The sequence below is a fragment of the Sorghum bicolor genome, chromosome 6 (assembly GCF_000003195.3).
Source record: "Sorghum bicolor cultivar BTx623 chromosome 6, Sorghum_bicolor_NCBIv3, whole genome shotgun sequence".
In the NCBI taxonomy this organism is placed as follows: Eukaryota; Viridiplantae; Streptophyta; class Magnoliopsida; order Poales; family Poaceae; genus Sorghum; species Sorghum bicolor.
In genome coordinates this window covers 39485669-39502628 of record NC_012875.2, presented here as the reverse complement: position 1 = coordinate 39502628, position 16960 = coordinate 39485669, and the positions used below count along the sequence as shown (strand labels likewise).

General features: G+C 40.6%; 1 protein-coding gene across 1 annotated transcript; it reads right to left on the bottom strand.

Annotated features, from left to right (window-relative positions):
• Positions 4881–6527, bottom strand: LOC110436455. The gene is made up of 3 exons (XM_021463554.1): positions 5621–6527; positions 5280–5374; positions 4881–5087 (listed from the first exon to the last, which is right to left on the bottom strand). Exons 1-3 carry the CDS (start codon positions 6525–6527, stop codon positions 4881–4883), a joined length of 1209 nt encoding a protein of 402 aa, XP_021319229.1.

The window sequence follows — 16960 nt, the reverse complement described above, 5'->3', positions numbered from 1 at the left end:
GGCGTCAACATAATGGCCGCAGTCACCTATCGGCTCTTGTTCGGAACCATGCTCCTAAAACCAACATACATTCAGCTCCAGATGGTAGATCAGACATTCCAAAAGGTTGAAGGTATAGTAACTGATGTCCCTATCAAAATAGACGATCATTTTGTCCATACAGACTTTAAGGTTATTGACATGGGAGAAGACGAGTATGATCCACCCATCATCCTTGGGAGACCTTTCCTCAACACTGTTAAAGCAATCATCTACATTGGAACCGGAGAAGTCTACATGCACTTCTCCTCAGAGAAGGTACGCCGCTATTTTACTGATCCTAACTATATAGTTGAAGACTCTAAGCAGGTCAGGACAAGAAGAAGACGACGCAACCACAATCAGAGGAGGCAAATCATCAAGGACGGATGGGCAGACTACGAAGGAGAAGTGGTAAGATCTGAAGACATACAGCTTGAACAAGATTATCCTGAGGAGACCGTAGCACCGAGTCAGGTGTGGAGAACGAAGATAACTATACACGAAGAGGAGGCACCGCCGGAAGCACCGACTACGCCATCCAACGAATCTCAGGACAACTGAGAAAACGGAGAGTCCCGTTCGGAGGACTTAAAAACATCGAACGCCTTGCCAAGAGGTAAACTTGGTAGTTATCTTTTTCCTTTCAATTATTTAAAACAGTTTGCTTAGTTAATCATGTTCATACTATCTTAAAAAGAAAATAAAAATGTTCAAAAATAGTAAGCCCCATGTGAGTATACGAGTGGCATAAAACCCATAAGTACATTCACTGTGGTGGCATAAAAATAAAAAAAAAATATTTTTTCTGCTCTATAAAATGAAAATATAAAAATAGAGAGTAACACTTATTGAGGAGGCTCAACATGATAAAGGCTAGATATTTATGCTAACACCTAATCAGTTCCACAAAGCTTTGTCGTCTATTTGAGCTCCACAGAATTTATGGATCAAAGAAGACTAGCAGACGGAGGACATTCTAATCGCTGTCAGGGTGCTACCGACTTTCAAATACACCTCTGCCACCTGCTAGCTACATCAGAAGAAATTACATCAAAATTCAGCTTGGGGGAGAGCACCCCCATTTATCCCGCTAAGTATTTCTATCTATCTATATACTTATACTATATTAAAATAAAAATATACATAACTATGAAAAAATAAATAAAGATTTTGTGCTTATATATATATCTTTTGCTTAGTATGCTTAATAAATAAATAAAGTGGCTATGCTAAACTGAATCTTAATAATAAAACTCTAGCATGGATATGATGAATAGTTGCTCTGCCTAATTTTCAAATTTGAAGTTCACTCTCTAGTTTAGACATAATTGTTATAATTTAAAGCTTGCTCTAAATCTGAACTTGTGGGAAGAGAACTTGATCTGAAGTCTAAGTTGTTAACGGATATGATATGGGAAGGTTGAGCTACTGTTTATCTGTTCCTAGAGATGCGATAATTGTGGAGAATTTTATCTTTAAAAATCTTTAAAATATCATATGATGAGTTCCTGTATGATGAGAGTTTAAATTCCTACCACAGCCATATATATACATGCTTGCTAGACTTTGAGCCACACATTTACTTTTTACTACTTGTCATGTGGTCAAGCTGTGTAGACCCTTAAGAGCTTGTCATGTGGTTAAAATCAAGATTCACTTGCACGTTCACTCACACATGTTGCTTCTACTCTGGAAGTACGCATCCACATATATTCACTTATTACCATCTCCAGCCACCTAAAAATATTCTACTCCTAATCCGGGAGAGAATAACCAAAAACATTTCTGTTTTCCCCTGTGAAATAAATGCTCAAGTTATTTTGGTTACTGCCACTTGCTATATTATTTCAGGAAATGAGTGCTCTAAAAAAAGAAGAAAAAAAAGAAATACGAGGAAATGAAAAGGGGCAAGTGCCCGGAACCTTGAAAGAAAAGAAAAAGTGAGACGAGAGGTAAAAATGGACAAGTGTCCGATAGTAGAATTAGGGGTACAAGATACCCACCTGAGAGGAAAGAAAAAAGAAAACATGGAGCATCTCATTCTCCTCAAAAAGTTTCAAAAGAGCAAGGAAGGTATGTATCCCCTCAAAAGAGCACAAGTAGAATTAGACTTTCACCATTGTTATCCCCATCATCACCATACACCATTCATTCGCCACACATGCACATTTTGATTTGACTAATTGACTTGTTTCTTTGGATCCTTGGTTTGACTATACAATAAATGTCTTGTAAGTATGTATACTTTATCTCCCACCTATGAGCTCCAGATATTAAAGCCTTATTAGAGTAGGGTGAGAGAGAAGGCAATGTCACTATGCCTTATACCACAAATACTACATATTTTGAGAGAAGGCATATACCATCACTGCCTTGGTAAGGATCTAGAAATACCACAAAAGAGAGATCTGAGAGAGTCATACAAGGAATCTCTGAGTTTTATTTGAAAATCTGCAAAAACTCCAGAGCTATAGCTGATCAAGAATAAGAGACATGGCACTTGATTAGACCATTCTATCTTCTAACTACTCAAGACAGAAGTGACAGTTACAAGTCCCATGGTGAAAGGTAAAATAAGTAAGTTTTAAATCTTGACAGTTTACTCTAACTCACAGATGAGACCTCATTTGAAAGCATGTGTACCGTCAACTTTTAAAGGCATTACAACAACTTCTGATCCATCACTGAGATTATCCTTGCTCAGGGACGAGCAAGAGGTAAGCTTGGGGGAGTTTGTTGACAGTCCTTAAGTATCAAATACAATCAGCAAATAAATAAAGAAAAGGATTCAAATGCAACCGACACCCAGACTTAGGATTTTATCTGACAGAATTCCACGAGTTTTGGTGTTTGTCTATTTCTGCAGGGGGTTATCAGGAAATATGGAAGAAAGGCCCACATGTCGGGTTTACATAGAGATATTAACGTGCCGTGCAATTATCCTACATCTAGAAGAGTCCAGAAGCCATGGGAACGAACGGGAGACCGGACGGGCTCGGGGGCAGGGCGCCCGCCCTAGCCTCGGGGCCAATCAGCTTCAACTTCGCGGATCATGCTCCACCAACCTAAAGGATCAAGGAAAACCGTGCGATTAATGTCGGTTTGATCCGATGGCCCACATTCACTTGGAAGGACTATATAAGCAGACCCTCTGGCCCCTAGAGGAGAGGACCTCTGAACCCTAATTCATTATTCATCTTGGGAGAAGAAGCCTCTGATCAATCCCTAGAGCCACCACATCAATTAGATCTCTAGTTTAGCATAGCTACATAGGATTAGAACTAGAAGGAGTCAATCTTCGATTGGTTTCCAGATCTATCAAGAGGATTCTTGGTAATACTCTAGCCAGTGTGCATTAAGATTTGCCAACACTCACAAAGAGACTCTATGACTTGTGGACTTTCATGTGCCCACATATTTTTGGTATTTTTATGACTATATAGACTCAAAAATCACTTAGGTATAATTACCTAATAACTAGGGGATGATCCTCCCCCAAGCTAGATGTTTGCATTACATGGTGTAGATGTCCATTACAGTGAGCTAACCATTAGTGTGAAATAAATATGAATGCTATTTAATGTTTATGCCACCACAGTAAATATTCCTAAGGGGTTACCATAAGTTTCTTCACATGGGATTTTGGTATTTATGATGTAGTAATTAAAGCAGTAAATATTTTTTTGTATTTTGTATTAATATGCCAAGAGAAATAAATATGCTACTAGGTGTTTTAAAGCGAAATTACTAATGCATGCTAACTTAACTAGATAACTACCATTCTGACCTTATGGCTAGGGTACAGAATTTAAAGTCTACCAACAAAACTTAGATAGCGGAGAGAGCTTACTCAGTGGGTTCATCGTCTGAGGTAATCTCAGCCAACTCCCCATTTCGTGGTGATACATCACGTATGTCTTCCTTCCCTCTCACTTCTGTCTCTTTTGCTTCTTTCTTTTCTAGATCCAACTCTTCATCTCTGTTCTCCTTCTCCCATGCTTCCAATCATGCTAGGATACCCTCTTTTTCTTTCTTGGTGATTTGGTTCATCCTTTTAGCTTCTTCTGCCCAATCACTCCATTGGGGTGCTCACGTGTTCTCTTCTTGCTCCATGAAGCGATCTTCATATTTCACAATCTTGCCAAGGAAGTCTTCCCATCCGTAGTGAGGCTGGGCAGCCTGACAGTGGGCTTGGTGTCTTCTCCTGTTGCGTTGCTTCCTGACCTGCTCATGGTTAACTTGTGTTTTAAATGGACAGCGTACCTTTCTGGCAGGTAGGTTGAAGTGGATATGCCCGGATCCAATCTAGATGTCGGCGTTGCTGTGTAAAGGAACGGTCTTACCAAGAGGATCGAGGAATCATCATCTCCCTACATGTCAAGAATTAGAAAATTTGTAGGTATAAATTGTCCTTGAATTCTCACCATGACATCTTGACCACTCCTTTAGGGAATCTTAGTGATTGATCTACCATCTGCAGCTAAATACATGTTGGGTATAAAGGTAAATCAAATAACTCATCATATACCTATTTTGACATTACGTTGCAGCCTGATCCAGTGTCGCAGATGATGTGGGGGAAGGTGGTGTCTTTGATTGTGCATTCAATGATTGGAACTCCTGGATCACCTCTCTTGATTGGAAATGGCTTGGGTAGCATATGATCATTCTCTATGTTGAGAGCGGTGATCAATTGAGTTGTCTCCGCAAGTGCATGCTTGGTCCTCCTCCATCTTCTATTGTTTCTATTGTTCTTTTTCTTCAGCATTGGTTGTTGTTCTTTCTCTCCTTGTTGATGGAATTGCTTTGGGGCTGCAGGAGCTTTTATGATGCGATTCTTGAATGCAAATCTCTCTTTCTTATCCTTGACAGAGGACAATCTTGGCGTACTCCGCATAGATGATGGCTTTTGTTGTGCACAAGAATGGTCTGCCCAAAATGATGGGTGCCTTCTCATCTACTCTTGTCTCCATGACCACGAAGTCAATTGGGACATATGATTGCCCCACTCTAATGACAACTTCTTCTATTACTCCCTTAGGGTAGTAAATGGACTGATCTTCAAGCTATAAACGCATATTTTTGTACAATAGGGGATCATTTAATATTTTCTCATAAATTACTTTGGGCATGATATTGACACTTGCGCCGAAGTCACAGATAGCCTCTGGAAAGCTGTGGCATCCTATAGAGATAGGAATGACAGGTCTTCCAAGGTCTCCCGTCTTCTCTGGTAGAGAGTGTTCAATCCACTGTACATCTACAGGCTCAATACGATATTGGGTTGCATTGTGAATATCAACAAGGTTAGCAGTTTCTAAATCTTCTGGTTCGCCTAGAATCTTGCCTTTTTCTAATGGAGGAACAGCAGCAGCTAATTGAGCTAATTGTGATTCTAGCATTTTATTGAAACTATGCTGATTCTTTATGGCAGAAGCAATATTATCCATCCTAGTATGTATGTTTTCCAAAGTTTTATCATTTTATGTTAGTATCCTAGTCATTTGATCTAGTAGTTTGGATTAACTAGTAACTAATTCTCTCAAAGGTGGAAGGTTGTTATTAAAATTATTACCTTGGTTTTTACCTTGGTAATTACCTTGTTGAGGTTGTTGGTTCCACCCTTGATTTTGTTGAGGACGATAGTAGGTATTGTTATTGATGAAGTTCACATCCTCTTGCAGTGTAGGGCAACTAACAACTGAGTGCCCGTAGTCTCCACATTCTTCACATGTCATATGGGAATCATTGATGTGCATAACTTCCTTCTTCTCTATGTCAAGCTTCTTCACGATGAGATCTAGCTTGGCAGTGACCATGTCAGCTTCCTTGAGATGATGGATTCCTCCTCCTTTCTTCCGAGGCTGCGTATGTTCTTCAATGCATGTTGAATTTGAGGCCATCTTCTCAACAAGTGCTTTAGCGTCTGAGAGCTTAAGTGACAGAAAAGCTCCCACAACTGCAACACCAATAGACTCACGGATGCTAGAGATGAGCCCGTGATAGAAAGTCTGCATTAACAGCCACTCCTCTATCCCATGATGAGGACAGTCTTCAATGTAATTCTGAAATCTTTCCCATGCTTCAGTGAATGATTCATCATGTTGTTGTTGGAAACTTGCAATCTTCCCACACAGAGCATTAATCTTGGTTGTAAAAAAGAACTTTGCCAGGAAAGCAGTCGAGCATAGGTCCCATGTATTGTATTTGTCTTTGTTGATGTAGAACCACTGCTTGGATTTCCCCAATAATGAGAATGGGAAATGATGGCGTAAGATAGCATCTTTTGATACTCCTCTGATCGTGAAGGTGCTACAGATATCTAGAAAGTGTTGTAAGTGTGCACTTGCAACTTCATGAGCTTTTCCATAGAATTGGCTGGCTTGAACCATGGTAATGAGAGCAGGCTTGAGCTCGAATCCATTGTCCCCAGTGTTGACTGCTAGTCCAGTCTGAATGTTTGCTGTTGTTGTGGCAGAGAACTCTCGCAATGTCTTCTCAGCCATTGTTGACACCTGTTAACTCACAAAATTTGTTAGCGTTTATTTCTCCACCAGATATGAATATCTACTAGAATAGGGTTATCACTAACAATTTCCACGAGTTTTGCATATTTTGTGTTTTCTAGGGTTTATTCCAAAAAGAGGTGAAAAGAGGGATTCAAGTGCAAAATAAATACGAAACTTATCTGCCACGACAACATCACAAATGGGACGTGGGAAGACTCTAGAAGACACCCAAAGAGCTGGGGGGCTAGGGGCCGCCAGGTGGGGCCGGTCGGTGCCCCCTGCTAGGGTTTTGGCCGCCCTTCCGGAAGCTTCCTCCACCGCCTCGGAGGAGCCATCTTGGCCGCTTGTTAAGTCGGTTTGATCCTACGGTGCACGTGCATCCCACCAGGCTATAAATAGAAGGCTAGACCCCTCCTAGTGGAGGCCAGATCAAGAGATGAAGAGTCAGAGCATTAGATAGAGATCCACTAGATCTAGGCTAGCAATCAAGATAGGGATTAGAGAGATAGAGTAGAGGAGTAGAGATTCAGAGGAGTCCTGACCTGTCGGAGCTTCCTCAAGAGCTGTATTCATCAGGATTCAGCTCCCTCTCCCGGAGCTACGTTCTGAGGTACTTCTGTAATTACCATTCTGATTTAAGTAAGCAACTTGTTTTTATTTGTTCTTTGGTTTGCAAATCATATTATATTGAGTACTTCGATTTGGGTAGCTCCTAGGTCAGAGTAGTGATTTGTAGCGTAGACGTGTGTTGACGGTTCTTAAGTATCAATTTTAATTATTAAATAATCAAGGGAAAGGACCAATATGCAACCAACACCTAGAATTAGGGTTTGATCTGACAGAATTCCACGAGTTTTGTTGTTTATCTGTTTCTGCAGGGGGTTATCAGGAAATAAGGAAGAAAGGCCCACATGTCGAGATTACATAGAGATATCAACGTATCGCACGATTTTCTACTATCTAGAAGACTCCAGAAGCCATGGGACGAAAACGGAGGCCGAAAGCGGCCAGGCCCAGGGCGCCCACCGTGGTGACCTGGGCGCCCGCCCCCTGCTGGATGTCAATCGGGACTCTCTTCGCACGGGATGTTCCACCGACCTATTGGATCCAGAATAACGTAGTACCACCTCGCCTACCGACTCAAAAACGCATAGAGGAGGAGGACTATATAAGGAGACCCCCCTGGCCCCTGGAGAAGACATGAAGAAATTATCATAGAGATTGAGGGGTGCCCTCGAAGGAAAACCTCTTCTCTAATTAATATTTCTTTTTAGGCTTAGCAACCGATGTAAGGTAGAAATAGATCTTCTAGTTTCTACTAGATTGAGAGAGATAGAGTGGAGGTGTAGATTGGAGGAAGCCCGGCCTGTCGGTGTCTACTCTAAGCTTGTACCTGCGGGATCAAGTTCTCCTAACCCGAAGCTTGCTCCTAGGATTCTTCAGTATTTCGACTTCTAAATTCTAGTAAGTTCTTGTTTTATTGTTCTTATGGTTTATGAGTTTACTTTAATCTCTTCGCGTAGAGTTTAGAGTAATCATTGCTAGCGTAAACGTGGTGTTTAGGCTGGGGTACTCATAGATATTCCCTGACTAGCTGGACCGTGGTAGTAGTGAGGAACGTGACAATTCTGAGTTACCTTTGCAGACCATATCTCGTTAGCAGGAAGGATAGGGTTTATAGGTGCAGGTTGAACATCCTTTGTGGTGTCTAGATTCCGTTAGCCTCCCCATTAGAACAATAGATCATCCTTACCAAGGTTAGAAGGAGACTACGGTTGCAGTCTTCTCTATTTATCACTCACATCGAGAGTCATTCTTTGTTGCCTAAAGGGTTAGTAGTAATAGACCGGTTAGTCAGATGCACTCTTTCTCCTAGTGGTAAAAAAATAAATACGATACTCTGGATAATTTCCCGGGTGAAGTGCTCACCGATATCCGTGCGCTTGCGGATCAATTCCTTATTGCGTTCCCAAATATCAACAAGCATTTCTAGCGCCGTTGCCGGGGAGAAAGACGGTTGCTGAGATAACCTGAGTCTTACTACTAGCTTGTATACTTTTATCTTTTCTTATCTTTTATATTCTGTATTTATTTTCTTTACTCTTACCTTATGGAAAACCAAAATTCTAAATCGATCCATGAATCTACAATCCCTTTAGTAACTGACCTTTTACCATGGGAATCATCACAGCCTATCCAAACATCCCAGTATAAGTTAAGTTCTAGGTTGATTGCCATGATTCAAAACCTATATTTTTCGGGAAAGGAAAACGAAAACCCTTACCTTCATATTAGAGATTTTGAGCAAACATGTGATTGTCGTCGCATTGAAGGCATTTCTGATAAAACTTTACGTTGGAAGCTTTTTCCTTTTTCTTTAAGGGGAGAAGCTAGACAATGGTACAGTCAGAAGGTAAGTCAACAACAAGGTGAATGGGGAGTTTTACGAGCCAACTTTTGTCTAGATTTCTATTCCCTTGACCGTATAGCCAACCTTAGAATCGAAGTCTTATCTTTTAAACAAAAAGATAATGAAACTTTGGGAAAATCCTGGAAACGTTTTTCTGATCTTTTAGAATCTGGTCCAAACCTTAATCTTGAAGACCCTGTTCTTTTATTTCACTTTTTTCAAGGTCTTCAGAAAAATCACAAACAAATGCTACACACAATGTCTAGAGGTTCTTTCTTTCGTATCCCTACTGATGAAGCTAGAGTGATCCTAGATAGAATCCTAGAAGCTGAGATGGATAATACCCTTCATGATGAAACCTACGAAGCCGAAGTAGACACTCTGCCAAATTCATCATCTACTTTAGCTATCCCAAGTTCTGAGCCACAAGAGGAAGAAATTCCACCACCGGACTTCATGCTGGATATAGAATCCGATCTTTCTGCCGATTTTGGAAACATTTCAAATTACCATTCTATTGACAAACCCCAAAACGGCCAGTTTAGCATTTATTTGCCAAGTGAATATCAATTAAGAGAGCTTATCTCAGTCATGAGTAGCGAATGGTTGGAGGAGTCAGAGCTTTCCTCTGATATGATCCGTTTGGACACACCCTCTATAACTATACGCTGTGCTTATAATTCTGAACGATTTAATGCTCTTTATAATCCTGTTGTGGGGATCAACATCATGTCTGAATCTTTTGCACTTAAACTATTTAAAAATCTTGTCTTAACCCCCACAACAAAGGTCATAAAGGAATCTTCGAGACGATTAGTCCCCAGTCTTGGAATTATTAATGTCCTACCTCATACGGTAGAAGGCTCCATGGTTCATTTGAACTTCTATATCTTTGATACATGGGACTTTGACCTGTTGATAGGACAACCTTTTAGAAGACTCCTTTATGCAGGTCATACTAGAAAGCTACACATTTCTTTTGGAAAAACCTTTAAATTCCCAATAACAATTTCACACTGCTTAAACAACAAGGCCGAGCCATATCTTTTGCCTGATCCTATGGAGGAGGTAAAGGCTGCATCTCTAGAGCTTTTAGATAAACCAGACTTAGAAGACGAAACTCTTTTCTTCACAGAAGAAGAAGCCGAACCTTCAGAGCCTGAACCCTTAGATGAGTTTGCAGAAACACCTAGACCCCCCATAGAGCTTAAAACTTTACCACTCGGTCTTACATATGCTTTCCTAAACAATAATCCAGAGTTCCCTGTAATCATTAGCGATAAACTCACTCAGGATCAAACTCTGCGATTAACGACCATTCTTGAGAAACATCACTCAGTGTTCGGCTACTCACTCCAAGATCTTACAAGAATCGGTCCTATGATTTGTACCCATCGTATTCCAACAGATCCTTCTGTTTCACCCTCTCGAGAACCCCAACGTAGACTTAATAACACTATGAGAGAGGTTGTTAAAAAGGAAGTTATAAAGTTGCTGCATGCATGGATTATATATCCTGTGCCGCACAGTGAGTGGGTAAGCCCAGTGCAAGTTGTGCCTAAAAAGGGAGGCATAACTGTTATTATGAATGAAAAGAACGAGCTAATTCCGCAACGCACCGTCACTGGATGGCGGATGTGCATAGACTATAGAAAACTAAACAAAGCTACAAGAAAGGATCACTTTCCTTTACCTTTCATAGATGAGATGCTAGAGCGATTAGCGAACCATTCCTTCTTTTGTTTCTTAGATGGATATTCAGGGTATCATCACATCCCGATCCATCCTGATGATCAAAGCAAAACCACTTTTACATGCCCATACGGAACTAATGCTTATCGTAGAATGTCTTTTGGGTTATGTAATGCATCAGCTTCTTTTCAAAGATGCATGATGTCTATATTTTCTGATATGATTGAAGAGATTATGGAAGTTTTCATGGATGATTTCTCTGTTTATGGAAAAACTTTTGATAGTTGTCTTGAAAACTTAGACAAGGTTTTGCAAAGATGTGAAGAAAAGCACTTAATCCTCAATTGGGAAAAATGTCATTGCATGGTTAGGGAAGGAATAGTGCTGGGACACTTAGTGTCTGAAAGAGGTATTGAGGTAGACAAAGCTAAAATTGAAGTAATTGAACAACTACCTCCACCTGTGAACATAAAAGGAATTCGAAGCTTTCTTGGCCATGCTGGTTTTTATCGTAGATTCATAAAAGATTTTTCATTCATTGCTAGACCACTTACTCTTTTGCTAGCCAAGGATGCTCCTTTCGAATTTGATGATGCATGTCTAACATCTTTCAATTTATTAAAGAAAGCACTCATCTCTGCACCAATCATTCAACCCCCTGATTGGTCGTTGCTTTTTGAAATTATGTGTGATGCTAGTGATTATGCTATGGGGGCAGTATTGGGACAAACTAAAAATAAAAAGCATCATGCAATTGCTTATGCCAGTAAAACTTTGACAGGAGCTCAACTTAACTATGCAACCACTGAAAAAGAGCTTCTGGTTGTTGTCTTTGCCATTGATAAATTTAGATCTTATTTAGTTGGAGCTAGAATAATTGTTTACACTGATCATGCTGCACTAAAATATTTGCTCACTAAAATAGATGCTAAACCTCGCCTGATTAGATGAATCTTATTACTCCAAGAATTTGACTTAGAAATAAAAGATAAAAAGGGAGTAGAAAATTCTGTTGCTGATCACTTGTCTAGAATGTATTTTAAGAGTCCACAGCAAACCCCCATCAATGATTCACTCCGGGATGACATGCTCTACGGGATTAACAGGTCTGACCCCTGGTATACAGATATTGTTAATTTTATGGTTTCAGGGTATGTCCCACCAGGAGCAAACAAGAAGCTTATTCAAGAAAGTCGTTCACATATATGGGATGAGCCATACCTCTTCCGAGTATGCTCTGATGGCTTACTCAGGAGATGTGTGACCACTGAAGAAGGATGGAAGATCATCGACAGATGTCATTCATCACCATATGGAGGTCACTATGGAGCATTCCGTACACATTCAAAGATCTGGCAGTGTGGATTCTACTGGCCTACAATGTATGAAGACACGAAGCAATATATCAGAAGATGTGGGCCATGTCAAAGACACGGAAACATAAATACATGGGATGCAATGCCACTCACCAACAACCTTCAGATTGAGCTCTTTGATGTCTGGGGAATAGACTACATGGGTCCATTTCCTCCATCAAAGAAGTGTGAGTACATCTTGGTAGCAGTTGACTATGTCTCTAAGTGGGTAGAGGCATTACCCTGCAAGCATGCCGACAACATCAGTTCAAAGAGGATGTTTGAAGAAATTATATTTCCAAGATTTGGAGTCCCCAGAGTAGTGATAAGTGATGGAGGAGCACACTTCATCGACAAACGCTTCAAGCAATATCTATCAAAACATGGAATCCATCACAATGTCGCTACCCCCTATCATCCTCAGTCAAGTGGCTAGGCAGAGACTTCCAACAAGAAAATCAAGAATATTCTTCAGAAGACAGTAAATGAAATGGGAACGGCATGGAAAGATAAGTTACCCGATGCACTCTGGGCATACCGGACATCATACAAGACCCCAATTGGAATGTCTCCATACCAACTGGTGTACGGGAAGACTTGCCATCTACCTGTTGAACTAGAGTTCAAAGCACACTGGGCCATAAAGAGATGGAATATGGACCTAGATGTTGCTGGAGATTATAGAAGAATGCAACTATCAGAATTGGAAGAATGGCGAGAGAAGGCATATCACAACTCAAAAATCTACAAAGAAAGAGTCAAAAGGTGGCATGACAAGAGAATCAAGAAGAAGGAGTTCACACCCGGAGATAAGGTATTACTTTTTAATTCCAGAGTGAAGCTTTCCGGGCATGGAAAACTCCGGAGCAAATGGAAAGGACCATTCAAGGTAATTAATTCATCATCCCACAGAGCTATCACACTTTAAAATGACAAAGGTATGTTATTCAAGGTAAATGGTCAACGTCTTAAATTATTTTTAGAGCCCAATAAAGAATTAGAAGAAATAGACGTAGTCCATTTTTACCTTCCCATGGAGAATTAGAGCCCGACCTTTTTAATCTGATGTTTTTGGGTCATATATATATATTTATAAATAATTTCGCATCTAGAAACGCGCTCGGGAAAGTGGGCCCACGGAGGGGCCAGAGAGAGGGCGGGCGCCCAGATCAGGTGGGCGGGCACCCAGCTCTTGTTTCCCCTCTGTCCTGATTTTCTCTGTTATGAAAAATGCACTTATGGTAATCCGAATAATCCCTCAGATGGAAAGTTTCGCACACACATCGACGGGAGCAACCCGAACAACCCATAGAGGCACTTTTTGACCCCTATATAAACAGACCCCTGACCTCAGTTTTCAAACACCAAGCCACCAAGCCTTCTCTCCTTCAATTAGAGCTTGATTAGCTCCTTGCTGCTCCAATGGCCGAGAAGTACCATGATGATTGGGAAGTCGTCCCCTTCAATCTCAACATGGAGCCTGTGGAAGACCCCAATGCCCGTGCTCTCGTCCCGGCCAACACAGAGCGACAGCTAGAAGCCATGCCATTACGCCAACGCAGCTCCGCCCAATCCTATCATGCTCAACCAGTTCTCACCGCACCGCCACAACTCCTACTCCTCAAAGGATCATCATCCAAGACGAAGACCACTATCAAGGTGCCAACCAGCACAAGGATCCTTCCACCTAGACCCAATGAGAGGGTCGTTGGAGTCAAGACCAACCGAAGCGGCGAGATCAGCAGTATTCCCTACACTACGGAGGAGGAAAGGCCTTACTTTGAAGGGATTAGAGCAGCCAAAGTCCATTTCATCCCTCCAAAGGCAGCCCCGAAGCACGCTCTCAATGCTTTTGAGACACCTCCCAAGCGTCGCAAGACTATAATGGATATTGATGAGGACGTTCGCAGACTAGACAGAGTTATCATAGACCTCCAGTCCTCGATTAATTCCCTCACTAGGCAGCTCTCTAACCACAACACCATTATACTAGGCCTTAGGCAGGATCTTGCCAGTGCCAACAAGAAGATCAAGGAATTAGAGCGCCGCTAAGTTATCTAGATTAGACCTTGAGGAAATGCATCTTAGTTATCTTTAAATTCGGTTTAGGTTTACTATTATCATCGGTTTATTATTATCAGTTTGCTATCAGTTTACTACTAGTCTTTTGTAATAAATGCCTCAAGATTAATAAAGAGTATTATTATTATGTTTTGTGTGTCTCTACTTTACTTTTGTGCAAGAAAGCAGAAAACAAGTATGGGGGAGATCCCTCGACATGCTAAACACACTCCGACTACACCACTCCACGATCCACGTACACACTCTGCACACTTTACTTTACACATATATATATTTTGGATTATGCAGAATATTGTCTCCGACATGATAAATTAAAAAGATTAAAATATTTCTAATCATGATTAATCTCAATCTATGATATTTCCTGAAAACTTGAAATTATTATAAAATCATTTTAAAACCCTGTGTTACTTAAGTCAATATGGAATATGAGATGGTAGAGTATGAGTTTCTTATTCTTGATATCATTGTTACTTGGAGAATTTATTTCAAAATATTCAAAATTCTAGCTACCATCCTCAGTGTTTTATATGCCTGATAAAACTGAAAATATTAATTATGATTATAAAAGCTATCTGCTCTGTATTGAGTTTGTTCAAAATGAGCTAGACCCTTGTTGAGAGATTTATCATGCTCCTAAGATCAAGACATTTATTCAGAAAGATTCACTCTTCTGAAGTATTATTGCATTAGAGGCATGGGCTATGCAAAAATAAAGATATTTCGAGGAAATAAAAAGGAGCAAATGCTCGACAACCTCGCAGAAAAAATGGACAAGTGTCCAACAGTAGAATTAGGGGTACCTCGGTATCCACTTAAAAAATGATAGCCCATGGTCCCTCTAATAAGCAATATGCCAGCAAGAGTTGACAAAGATTTTAATTTCCAAAGTCTTTGATCTAAGAGTATGACATTCCCCTCCTCGGATCCCGTTTTGATCAGGCAATAAATGCAAAGTAAGTATGCTTGAGAATTTTTGCAAATTAAAACAACCTCAGTGAGATATATAAAAGATAATGAGTGATCTGAGAGAACCTATGAGGATAAAAAGGTATGCTAACTTTCATTAAAAAATATACAAAAACTCCAAGTGACGGGATTGAGAAGAAAGGATCTTTACTCTTAACCATAAACATCTCTGACTATGGTACATAGTGGATTTTAACACCCTGCAAATATAGAGAATATTTTAAATGTTTTACCCCAATTATTGTTCTTAACCATCCTTTTCTCGAGGACGAGTAAAAGCCTAAGTATGGGGGTATTTGTTGACGGTTCTTAAGTATCAATTTTAATTATTAAATAAACAAGGGAAAAGACCAATATGCAACCAACACCTAGAATTATGGTTTGATCTGACAGAATTCCACGAGTTTTGTTGTTTATCTGTTTCTGCAGGGGGTTATCAGGAAATAAGGAAGAAAGGCCCACATGTCGGGATTACATAGAGATATCAACGCATCACATGATTTTCTACCATCTAGAAGACTCCAGAAGCCATGGGACGAAAACGGAGGCCGAAAGGGGCCAGGCCCAGGGCGCCCGCCCTGGTGACCTGGGCGCCCGCCCCCTGCTGGATGTCAATCGGGACTCTCTTCGCACGGGATGTTCCACCGACCTATTGGATCCAGAATAACGTAGTACCACCCTGCCTACCGACCCAAAAACGCATAGAGGAGGAGGACTATATAAGGAGACCCCCTTGGCCCCTGGAGAAGACATGAAGAAATTATCATAGAGATTGAGGGGTGCCCTCGAAGGAAAACCTCTTCTTTAATTAATATTTCTTTTTAGACTTAGCAACCAATGTAAGGTAGAAATAGATCTTCTAGTTTCTACTAGATTGAGAGAGATAGAGTGGAGGTCTAGATTGGAGGAAGCCCGGCCTGTCGGTGTCTACTCCAAGCTTGTACCTGCGGGATCAAGTTCTCCTAACCCGAAGCTTGCTCCTAGGATTCTTCAGTATTTCGACTTCTAAATTCTAGTAAGTTCTTGTTTTATTGTTCTTATGGTTTATGAGTTTACTTTAATCTCTTCGCGTAGAGTTTAGAGTAATCATTGCTAGCGTAAACGTGGTGTTTAGGCTGGGGTACTCATAGATATTCCCTGACTAGCTGGACCGTGGTAGTAGTGAGGAACGTGACAATTCCGAGTTACCTTTGCAGACCATATCTCGTTAGCAGGAAGGATAGGGTTTATAGGTGCGGGTTGAATATCCTTTGTGGTGTCTAGATTCCGTTAGCCTCCCCATTAGAACAGTAGATCATCCTTACCAAGGTTAGAAGGAGACTACGGTTGCAGTCTTCTCTATTTATCACTCACATCGAGAGACATTCTTTGTTGCCTAAAGGGTTAGTAGTAATAGACCGGTTAGTCAGATGCACTCTTTCTCCTAGTGGTAAAAAAATAAATACGATACTCTGGATAATTTCCTGGGTGAAGTGCTCACCGATATCCGTGCGCTTGCGGATCAATTCCTTATTGTGTTCCCAAATATCAACAACGTGGTATCTGGGCTATGGTTGCTTGTAGATGTCCCCTGATCCGCCAAACAGCGGTAGCTCATGTAGGTGACTTTATAGCTATGTTGAATCCTCTGTAGTCCAGTTCCTGTTGATAGGACCAATAGGCTTATAGGTGCCTGATAGGAGATTACTCTGTTTCTTCACCTATTCGGGTTACTTGCCTCATAAGATAATATTATACAAAGCTTACCGGTTATTAGAACCAGGGAACATTAGCTATTTCCTCGTTCTCAATAGTTTCCTAAATTGATTGTACACCCCTTAGATTAAGAAGTTATAGACCAGATCATAAATCACCTATTGTTCTTTTGGGTTTGATATTAAAACTGGGTTGATCTTAGTAAAGTGCTGATCAGTATATATCTG